The following is a 12,105-nucleotide window of genomic DNA, read 5'->3' as shown; positions in this document are numbered from 1 at the left end:
AGACAGTAGAAGCTAAATGGTACAATTTTAAATTGTGTTTAAGAGCAGAGTAACTTGGGGTGTATGTGCACAAATCTTTGAAGATGGCAGGGCTTTCTTTTAAAAGAATATGAGGTCCTGAGCTTTATAAATAGAGGACGTTAAGTTGAACCTACATAAAAGAATAGTTTGATCCCACCTGGAGTATTGTGTCCAATTCTGGGAACCACCATTTAGGAAGGATATGAAGGCTTTGGAAAGGTTACAGAAGAGATTTACTAGAATAGTTCCAGGGGTGAGGGATTACAGTTATGTAGATAGACTGAAGAAGCTGGGGTTGTTCTTCTTAGAGAAGAGAAACATAGAAAATAGGAGCAGGCCATTCGGCCCTTCGAGCCTGCACAGCCATTCAATACGATGATGGCTGATAGTCCAAACTTTGTACCCTGTTTCTGCTTTCTGACAGATTTCGATAGAGTAAATGAAGATAAAATGTTTCCAGTGGCTGAAGGGTTGATAACCAGAGGGCCCAGATTTAAGGTGATTGGGAAATTAACCAGAGACAACATGAGGAAAAAGGTTTTTACACAGTGAGTGGTTAGGAATGGAAATGCACTGATAGGGTGGTGGAAACCGATTCAATAGTAGCTTTCTAAAGGGAATTAGATAAATACTTGAAGGAGGGAAAAATTGCAGGGATATGGGGCGAGAGCAATGGGAGTGAGAATAACTAGGTTGCTCTTCGAAAGAGATGGCACAGACTCAATGGGCCGAATGGCCTCCTTCTGTATTGTGTCATTCTGTGCTGACTATACTTTGTTATACAATTTTCAGCTTCTCAATGTTTCTCTGTTGTATCTTTCAATAATTATCTTTCCTACCACTAATAACCTAACTGGTCTATAGTTTCCTGGACGTGCTCTATCTCCCTTTTTAAATATGAAGAATGATACCTGTTTGCCAGCAATGTTTCCTTTAAAATTTAGTTGTTGTGTGTGGCCCATTTTTTTTTCAGTGCGTCATCGTCTTACATATTGGGTCTGAAAGGAGTCATGTACATGCTGTAAATACTTCATTTTCTTTTTCTTTTTCCCTTTCCCTATCTCCTGCCAGTTTATTTGGGGGTTGTTGAAATCTCCCATGATTATTATTCAAAGTTTTTTACTCATTTCATAAATTTGCCTATATATTTCTTCCTCCACCTCCCTTCCAATATTAGGTACTCTGCAGAATAAAACAAAAGCTTGCATTTATATATCACTTTTCATGACCACTGGACATCTCAAATTGCTTTACAGGCAATGAAGTACTTTGGGAGTGTAGTCACTGTTCTAGTGTAGGAAACTCGGCAGCCAATTTATGCGCAGCAAGTTCCCACAAACAACAATGTGATAATGACCAGATAATCTGTTTTTGTGACATTGATTGAGGGATAAGTAAATGCCACTATTAATGTGATTGCTCCCATCTTATCCTTCATCTTAATCCCTACTTGGGTCTGATCCCCAATTTGAAGTGTTTTGGAACATTTTTCTCTGTTGAAGATGATCTATAAATGCAAGTTGTTGGAGTAGCATCAACAAATGGACTGTTCTGTACTTGTATGTGTATTTATGCCAGCTGGTGCTAATTCTGTTTGTACAGTTAGTTTGTTTAAAAAAAAATCAAATTGATACTTTTTGCTTTGGTACTTCAAACATTAAAAGCTTTTAAATTACTTCCTGAAAAGTCAATATGATATTTTGATGTAAGGGATGCAAAAGGCATTAATTTATGTTTCAGTAGCACACTAATGAAGTGCTGCTTGGTCATGCCTTTCATCTTGGGTATTATGTGGGCCTTTTTAAAATTAAAGTTGCTTAATTTTTCTCAATATATTCCAGTGTTACATAATGCAACAGTGGATTATTTTACTTTGGGAGGAGAGAAATTGATACCTTCTCTAGCTTTAGTGATTATCCAAAATTAAAAATTTAAATTGGAGTAATTCTTTTATTTTCATGTATGTTTTGCGAGTATTATATTAAAGAAGGAAAATGTTTCTTTTCCTTAACACAATGTGTGATATTGGCCTCACCTAAAGAACTCCCATTTAACTGTTATGATTAAAACTTGCCACCTATTCCTATGTTAACTAAATTTTCCATTGACACTGTTTGAAGCTTAGACCAAACTGAAGTAGTGTTTGAAGTGTAGCTTATTGATGTTTCAGCCACAGCTGTACTGTGGAAAAGGGTGACCACAACAGCCACGGCAGTTAAATTGTGGATGACACGTGATTGGTCTGCCCATGCTGTAAGGAAGTACGTACTTCCTATAGATTCTACTATATAGTAGTATGAACCTTGATGTGTGTTTTTCTCGTAATGCTCTGTCTACAGAGGGTGGATCACCTGTTGAAGCAGGAGCGGTTCATTGAGGCTTTATCTCTGGCCTGGTCCTTTCATGAAGGAAAAGCCAAGGCAGTAGTTGGTGAGTGATAAGCTTTCATGTTTACAGAATGCATTGATCAATTAATTTGATGGCTTTTAAGGTTTTAAAAATGATTTTTTTTTCATTCGGCCCACCATGCCTATGCTGGCTCTTTGAAAGAGCAGTTGTGCTTAGTCCCACGCCCTCACTTTTTGTCCATAATTCTGTAAGTTCCACGTCCTCGGGTACCCGCCCAACACCCGTTTAAAATTAGTTGTGGAATCAGCTTCCATCACCTTTTCAGGTAGAACATTCTAGATCCCAACTCTGAGTGAAAAAATTCTTCTCATCTCCTCTGTAAATATTTTGCCAATGATTTAAATCTGTGACCTCTGGTTATTTACCCATTTGTTAGAGTAGATAGAGAAAAACTATTGCTTCTATCAAAACCTCTTCTATTCTTTAAAGAAAGCATTTAAAAAAAAAAAAAATTCTGTTACTCGTCTGCCTGCAGGGCTGCAAATGTGTATGCTGATTGGCTGTGCATTTTATTATGATGTGCATATTTTCTTCAGTGATGAACCTAGGTGAAAGGACAAGGTCCATAGTGATGAATACTGCAAAGGATGAGGAAAGGAGGAAAGAAAACTAAATAAATTGAGAAGTTGTGATTAAGCGACAGTAAGCTAAGGTTTTAAAAGCTTGAAGATTGTAGGAGGATGTCAAGTTGTGAGAGGTGAAGAATTCCACAGTTCTGCATTCTTAGGAAAGATTGATTTGGATTTAGAAGATTGTACAAGCGTTATGGGTTTCAACTTGATCTGGTTGGGCTGAATGGCCTGTTTCTGTATTCTGTGTAACACAATGAGGACAATTATGTAGAATCATGTACTGTATTTGGGACTTAAGATGAACATGAGGAAAAACTTCATAGGAGCAATGACCCTGGTAGTCTCAGATATTTCTCATCTATTTTGAGAAAATTTTGTGTCTATTGAATGTTGTGACAGCAACATTGTCATGAATATCTGTCCATTTTCTTCTTCCACATTGGCTACGTGTTGTAGTCTGTATTTTTCTACTTAGTAATTCATTATGTATCTTTTTATTTAGGCTACAATCATTTTACAGGAAACCTTTCTTCCTTCAGGCAGCTCTCCCAACTCCCATTGGAGCAAGCCAAAATTCTGAGACACAGATTTGGGGCTTCCCATCTTTCATGCTCTGTAGACTTAACCTCATCTAGAACTCTGTTGCCTGTATTTTATCCCACACCAAGTCTTGTTCACCCATCACTCTTGTCCTCGCTGACCTACCTTAGTCACTGGTCCCCCAATGCCTCAACTGTAAAATTCTGATAGTTGTGTTTCAATCCCTTCTTGTCCTCATTCCTCCCTATCTTTGTGACGACCTACAGCCCGACAATCCACACCCCCATCCTGGAACTTTGTTCTTCTGATTCTGCTCTCTAGTGCATCATGCACCCTTCTCCCCCACAATTGACAGGCGTGCCATCTGTTGATTAGGCCCCATGCTCTGCAATTCCCTCCTTGAAACCCTTCCACCTGTCCACCTCCTTCCCTAAAATATTCCTTAAAACTACTTCATTTTACAAATTGTTGTTCAGCGCTGCTTTGACTCAGCATCCATTCCTTGGGACCTTTTTCTGCATTAGAGGTAGGATCAAATGAAAGTTGCTTTTGTTGTCAAATATACCACTTTCTATTAAGAAATAAAATACATTATGAGTAAAAGCATTTTACATTAAGATACTAATTCATACTAATAGACCAAACTGTAATTTTAAATTTAATGCAACTAAAGATAGAAGCAAACTGGAGGATAGAGAAATACTGCTTTTGAACAAAAGTTGGCAAAACCTTAGGTGCAGTTCAGTGCAGAAAAGACCCAAGCAAAATCTTAATTTGGGCCTGTCGTGACTGATTGTGAGAATGGCTACAAATACTTGGGTGCAATATGGGTGCAATGGCCAGAATGGAGAAAGATGGCAGGGGTACAAATGTTCCAGAACCTGGTACAGAGAAGGTGATGGGTTGGTGATGGTAGTGGGAGATGGGCTGGCAAGGAAGGGCTGGCATTGAATGAAATGAAGCTGCATAGAAAAGTTCCAGAACCTGGTACACAGAAGGTGATGGGTTGGTGATGGTAGTGGAGGTGGGCTGGCAAGGAAGGACTGGCATTGAATGAATTGAAGCTGCATAGAAAAGTTCCAGGATACAGCAAGCAAAACACTTGGGAACACTGTTATGTGCCACTTTAAAAATGCTGGCATGCACGTGTGTGGGTCAGATCTGGTGAATTTCACTTTTAACTCCGCCTACCCTGACCTTGATTGCCGATGGGTGTTGATGTCAGGACCATGGTGTCTGAGCTATTGGAAAAGTTTGCCTCAAAGCCATCTAGTGGCCACATTGTGCAATTACTACATGTAACAACTTTACACTATTATACATGAAGACATGAGAAAAATTTGACACAAAGGGTGAGAAACATCAACAGGAAATCAAGTGGAACACTGAGGATGTGTATGCAAATATAAGATTTTTAATAAGGTATGAACAGACACCTATTGTTGGGCACAACATCGTGGGCCGAAGGGCCTGTACTGTGCTGTACTGTTCTATTGAGACAAAGATTACCAGACAGTCGCCATTAAACAAAATTGGTCAGTCTGATTGCATGCAGTCAGTCATGTGTTGGTCTCTACAAAACAACTTTACAACCAAACAGTGAGGCTCTGAGCAGGCCACCCAACGATACAGCTGAGTGGAAGTCAATTTTAATTTAAATTGAATTTACTCTCTCTGAAATAGCACATAATAAAGATCCAATTTTCCCTATTTGTCACAATGATTAAATCTATTTTTTCGTGGTTTTCTAATTTGCTTTTTCTACTTTTATTATTTATAATCTACAGAATCATTCTCCCCGATTCAATTTTCTCTCTAATATGTTCTGCCAAAAGACAAAGCCAAGCAGTTTATTTAAGATAATGTTTTGACGCAGTTTCATACTATTAGCAAAAAATTGTTTCACGCTTTGTACTCATACTGATACTTTTGGCAATGAATGGAAAAAAAGAAAAATCTCCCAGTGCAATAGTTGCTTAAAGACAGATAAATGAAATGCAAATAGTGCAAGTTATGATTGGATAGTTGGGATAAGAAATGTTGAAATCAGAAGATTTTGTGTGGTTTAAGCTTTTTTTTATCAAATGGAAGTGAAAGCTGAGACAAATGACAAATATTATGACTGACCGCTCAAGTCAAAGCCCCCAATCAAAATATACGATTCGGATTGTGGTGGGAGAAATGCACTGTTGATTCAATCCCGTCCCTCTAAAGATCACCTAACATATCATTTTAAACTTTCCAAATGAAAGAAAGACCCAGCCATATAGTACCATCTATTAACCACCGCATGAGGCTAACCAAACCAGGTGTCTTTAGATCAACAAATTAACTCTTTAATTAGAAAAACTAAATTCTTAAACACTAAGAAGATATAAACAATATTTAAAATGGAAAAAATTAGTGTCCTTGGATATTACGCTCCTGCCGAAGTGAAATCTTTCAATGTGGAATAGTCCAAGATTGCTTGATGTCCTCACAGCTGTCCGATGGGGAAAGAATAGGTTCTTCAACAGTAGAACAGTCCGTAGTCTAATTCAGCAGTTGAAGGGATGCTTTCCTTCTGCAACGATGAATTCAGGAATTAAAAACTTGCAAACACACTTTAATGAATCAATTTGGCTTTAGAATTTTTAAGGGATAAAATATTGTCAAAGTCTAACTTCCCTTCCTTCAGTTTAAATTATCAGAGATCTCTGTTCCGTTCATGCTGGTCCAGCTGTGTTAACTGTCTCTCCAAAGCCAGTTTTTCAATTACTTTCAAACTTCAATCGGCAACAATGTATTTCTTGATCTTCAGGCACGGAGTGAGTCATAGAGATACAGCATTGAAACAGGCCCTTCGGCCCCACAAGTCTGTGCCGACCATCAACCACCCATTTATACTAATCCTACATTAATCCCCACCATTCTCCTACCACCTACCTACACTAGGGCAATTTACAACGGCCAATTTACCTATCAACCTGCAAGTCTTTGGCTGGGAGTAGGTGGATGCTTCCTGCTGCTGAACGTCGAGCTCCAAAATGGCAACACAGGGCATCAAATCAGCATTAGTAGCTGATTGATGTCATGATCTGCCTACTCTGCACACTTCTGGCACACAATCAGGACGCTCATGCTCATGCCTTCACCAAGATGGCATTCGGCACCACCTCTTGGAAGTGGCAGAAGTGTCACAGGTGCCATTTTAGACCTCAAACAGCATCTGGCTGTATCCTGGACAACCAGAATGCACTCTTTGAATCACAGTCTCTGAGTGGCTGTGTCCCAGGGCAAAGAATGCATTCTTTGACTCGGTCTCTGGAGCTTGTTGCCTTAAAGCAGTATATGGCTCCTTTTCGAGCCTTAAAGGCATACCGCATTCTTCCCGAAAAAAAAAACTACAGGATTATAACACCTCTGTCCCTGGTGGAATGAAACGTCATTCCTGGAATGTGTTTCATTACAATGGGTAAAAAATACAATTTGAAAAAAAACGCTAACACTTTTTTTTTCCCCACATTTACAGGCATACACTTTTCTAAAATGTTCAGACTACAACAAATTCCACCGGAACATTTCGACTTTAAATTTTCAAAAGGTTGTCCCAATTAACCGATTTCAAGTTTCCAAGCATAGTCTTCCAGTTTTTCCGTGTTTCCTTCCACATGTTCCTATTGTCTGTCGCCTCAGCCAGGTGAACTGCACAGCTAGGAGCACTGATCATGACTGGGTTCACTATTCTCTGAGAAGTTTCTCGATTACCCCTTAACCTATTTGGCATCACTTGACACTGGAAAACCCAGTCCAGTGTAACAGAAGCTGATTTTTTCTTACTCTGGGGTGTCAAAGGAATTTGACAGTATCCTTCCAACACATCTGTCTCTTTAAGACACATTGTGTTGCCCACTCTGTCCATACACTCCTTTAAATAAGAATTTGGGTAGAAATCTGCCGCCTTTAACGCAGTTACTTTTCTAGAGTCTATGCAAGTTTGAGCTGACCCACCAGATTGAGGTATCAAGACCACCTGCGAATTCCAGCTGTCCTGACTAGGTTCAACTAAGCTGCCCTTCAGCGTGCATTGTACCTCTGCTTCCACTTGGGCCTGTCTGTCTGGACCTAAGCGACAAGGATGTTGTTTTAAACGACAAGGATGTTGTTTTAAAGGAATGGCTCCACCTACACCCACATCATGTGTGGCTACGGTTGTACATCCTGGCTTATCCCTACACACTTTTTGAAACGTTGTGAAAACCTGTCTAGGACTTCATGTTGTTTTGCATCTAAGTTTAATTTTCCTACCTATTCTGTATTCGCTAATCGGATAGTTGGAGGTTCAATCTGAGAATTTCCTCGGCCTACTTCTGCCTCATCCTCACTATCCTTTTCCTTCTCAACAGTTCCAATTACCTGACTTACCTGTTCTGGCTTATCCTCCCCCCTGCGGTAATATTGTTTGAGCATATTAATATGACACAACCAGTTCTTCTTCCGGCGATCAGGGGTGTCAATCAAGTAATCTACCTTACCCACTCTTTTGATCACTCTATATGGGCTACTGAACCGTGCTTTTAATGGTTCTCCCTGTAACGGTAACTACACTAACATTTCATCCCCTGGTTTTATGGTAGTTTGTGGTTTTTCAACCATGTGACAGGTATGGCATATCCTGTAAAATTGTCTCCCATCCTTTGTAAGACCTGGCCAGTAGTAATGTTTGCTTATGTGTGATTTGGTCTTCCGAATTCCCCTATGTCCTGCAAAAGGACTGCTGTGTGCTAACCTTAATAATCCTTGTCGATATTTAGGTGCCACCACTATCTGTTCAACAACTCTCCAGTCTTCTTCAGCTGGCCTATGAGTCCTATCCATTTCCTCCTCAAAACCCCGTTTGCCATATAATAATCTTCCAGAACTCCTTTTGCCACAGTTTCTGACAGGGCCGTCTGTGCTATTCCGTATATCTCTGGATCAGCTTGCTGTGCTGCAATCTATTTGTGGTGCCCCTTTTACCTCCGACAATGGATCCTGTTTAGCCGTTGCTTGGTAACTACACACGCAGGAAATATTCCCAGAACTTGTTCCTGTAATTGCTCAGTTTCCTTAATTTCACTTGGTTCTTCTGTAACTACAGGAGAAACTGATACTTTTGATCCTGCCAAATCATTTCGTAAGAGTAGATCAATTCCCTTCACTGGTGAACTGTGGACAACACCTACAGTTACTATCTCGATATTAACTCACTCTCTAGGCATTGTTTATACCAAGGTATGGGTATGCACTCCCCGCCAATTCCATTAACTAAAACTTTAATGTTCAAGGCGTTCTCTGGTGGAAACGTTATATCTTTTCCCCCACAAGAGTGTTTGGATTGCTCCTGTGGCCCTGAGTATAATAGGTTTTCCTGCCTCACTTACAGGATACGGAGTTACATTCCCCTTTGACAAAAATTAGTTATAACTCTCAGGTATTTTATTTTTAACCTCTGCATTCCTTTTAGTTTTAGTATCTGGTTTCACATTCACAGCTGTCGTTAAAGTTATAACCTGGTCTGCTGTGCTCTCAGTCAGAGTCTTTTCCTCTGCACTAACTTTGCATACCCCAACAGGTCCTATGGGTTTATCTCGCAATTTCCAGCACCTCTAAACGAAGATGACCTGTTTTGTTGCAATGGTAACACTTTGGCTTGCGAACCTCACTTCTACCCTCAGCACCTTCCTTTCTGACCTCAGGAGGTAATTCTGGGGCATTCCCAGCTGGTCTTCCTTGTCCCTGGGTGCTTGCCTTCCTTTCACTCTCCCACTTTCTATTCTTCTCGGGTTTATGGGGATGATGGATAAAATAGGTTGGCTTGTTCACAAGCTCAAAATCATCAGCAATCTCTGCTGCTTGCCTAGCTTTCAAAACCCTTAGGTTATCTATGAGTTCTCACTACTCTTCTAAGGGAAACAATTCTCGAAGGTTCTCATATGTGGTTTCTATCTTTAAGGCCCGTATCCAACGCTCAAAAGTAATTTGCTTCACCCTCTCAAATTCTAAATATGTCTGCCCAGCCAATCTCCGTAGGTTCCTAAACTTCTGACGTTAAGCTTCAGGGACTAACTCATACGCAGCAAGAATAGCCTTTTTTGCCATCTCATAATCTGCAGAAGCCTCTTCAGGAAGCATGGCATAAGCTTCATGAGCTCTGCCTCCCAGCCTGCCCTGAATAAGCAATGTCCAGCTTTCTTTCGGCCATTTCATCTGTTTGGCTGTTTTTTCAAAAGATATGAAAAATGCCTCTACGTCCCTTTCCCTGAACTTAGGAAGAGCCTGTATAAATTTAAACAACTTTTTGCTGGGTCCTGATCTAAATTCAGATTCTTCCTGTCCCGAATTTTCCCTGGATTCAAGACTACCCTTTTGTCTTAGTTTCATCTCTTTTAACCCCCTCTTTCTCCCTGTCTTTTAATTTGTTTTCTTACTGCTATTGCTTTTTCGTTTTCCCTTTCCTCTATTTCCAATTCAAGTTTTCTTAATTCTTTATCCACCTCAGGTTTTTTTGTTTCTAACTGAATCCTAGCCGATACCACTGCATCACTCTCAGACCTACTACCTTCTTGTCTCTTGTATTCCCTTTCTTGTTCCTCGTTTTCCCCTTCTTCAATATCATCTTCTACTAATTTCAGATGTTCGGCTATTATGTCAATTATATCTCCTTTTTTGGCACCTTATTTCAATTCCAACCCCAATTTTGCTGCCAATTCTTTGAATTTGTTCTTAGTTAAAGTTATCAAGTCACTCGGGGAAACATTCCGCTTTCCGAAATCTCTGCTATAACCACTAATGCCATTACAATGGTATAGACTGTGCCTTATTATACAAGAGACCTGGTTCTTTTATTTTTTGGAATTGGCGTTAGATTTAGATCCCAACAATCGAGTTTCAAATTGCTATAATCCCAGACTTGAGAGAAATTAAATATGATGCCAAACGCAAGACCCCAATTTAAATGTTATCTCAGAAATGAGTGATTAATATGATTCCAAATGTGAGCCCTCCAAATAAGTCTGATTCTGATCCCAGACGTGAGCCACTGAATTAAGTATGATTCAATCTTGAGCATGTCCCCAATTGAGGTATGATTCAAATCCCGGACGAGAAACCCAATTAATATGTTATGACCGACCGCTCAACTCAAAACCCCCAATCACAATATACGATTCGGATCGTGGTGGGAGAAACACCGTGTTGATTCAATCCCGTCCCTCCACAGATCGCCTAACATATCATTTTAAACTTTCCAAATTAAAGAAAGACCCAGCCAAATTGTACCATCTATTAACCTCTGAATGAAGCTAACCAAACCAGGTGTCTTTAGATCAACAAATTAACTGTTTAATTAGAAAAACTAAATTCTTAAACACTAAGAATATGTAAACAGCATTTAAAATAGAAAAAAATTAGTGTCCTTGCATATTATGCTTCTGCCGAAGTGAAATCTTCCAATGTGGAATAGTCCCAGTTTGCCTGAAGTCCTCACAGCCGTCCGATGGGGAAAAAACAGGTTCTTCAACAGTATAACAGTTAGTAGTCTAATTCAGCAGTTGAAGGGATGCTTTCCTTCTCCAGCGATGAATTCAGCAATTAACAACTTGCAAACACTTTTTAATGAATCAATTTAGCTCTAGAATTTTTAAGGAATAAAAGATTGTCACAGTCTAATTTCCCTTCCTTCCGTTTAAATTATCAGAGATTTCTGTTCCGTTCAGGCTGGTCCAGCTGTGTGTCTGTTGCTGTGTTAACTGTCTCTCCAAAGCCAGTTTTTCAATTGCTTTCAAACGTCAATTGGCAACAATGTATCTCTCGATCCTCAGAATCTGAGTGGCTGTATCCTGGGCAACCAGAATACTCTTTGAATCATAGTCTCTGAGTGGCTGTATCCCGGGGCAACAAGGATGCATTCTTTGACTCAGTCTCTAGAGCTTGTTGCCTTAAAGCATTATGGCTCCTTTTCCAGCCTTAAAGGCGCACCACATTCTTCCCAGAAAAAAAACCGACAGGATTATAACACAACAAAAAGTATAGGTGCAGTTTGCTTTCACAAAGTGCTGTATTATCTCCTTTCCTAGATGGGTAGAGCATCAATTGATAGGAGAGAAGCCACATTTGGGGTTATTTCCATGAAATGTATTTTACACTTTGTGGAGGTCGCGCTTCACTTACTGGAACTGTCTGTTTCAAGAGAATGTTGAAGATGTAAACCCTTGCAAACCTACATCTCACAACACTAGGAATAAGTGAACAATTAGACCCCATTATTGTTTTGGCTAATTAAGTTGCAGTATATTAGTTGACAGAGAATGTTATATGGACCCATGGAATATGATTTATCTCCCATTTGTTGTGCTGACCATTGCTTGTGATTTAGTTTTAGTGCTTTACTGAGAGACAAATCCTATCCAATGTATCTTCATTACATCTTTTCAATGTGTAAACTGTCATGAAGTGCTAGCCGTAGCTCAGTATGTCACACTCTTGCCTCTGAGTCAGAAAATTGTGTGTTCAAGTCCCATTCCTGGACTTGGGCGCAGATTTC

At 39.7% G+C, this 12,105-nt stretch overlaps 1 protein-coding gene across 2 annotated transcripts in view; it reads left to right on the top strand.

The window, feature by feature from the left end:
* Window positions 1–12,105, top strand: part of vps8 (VPS8 subunit of CORVET complex) — a 715,536-nt gene that overhangs the window by 140,392 nt on the left and 563,039 nt on the right. For both annotated transcript variants that reach the window (XM_068035875.1, XM_068035876.1), the window contains exon 17: window positions 2,361–2,451. In XM_068035875.1, coding sequence (XP_067891976.1) covers window positions 2,361–2,451 — 91 coding nt within the window. The remainder of the gene's footprint in view (window positions 1–2,360; window positions 2,452–12,105) is intronic.

This window comes from Heterodontus francisci, chromosome 7, assembly GCF_036365525.1.
Source record: "Heterodontus francisci isolate sHetFra1 chromosome 7, sHetFra1.hap1, whole genome shotgun sequence".
NCBI classification, from domain to species: Eukaryota; Metazoa; Chordata; class Chondrichthyes; order Heterodontiformes; family Heterodontidae; genus Heterodontus; species Heterodontus francisci.
Note: the sequence above shows the minus strand (reverse complement) of the source record. Positions and strands in the feature narration are given on the sequence as shown.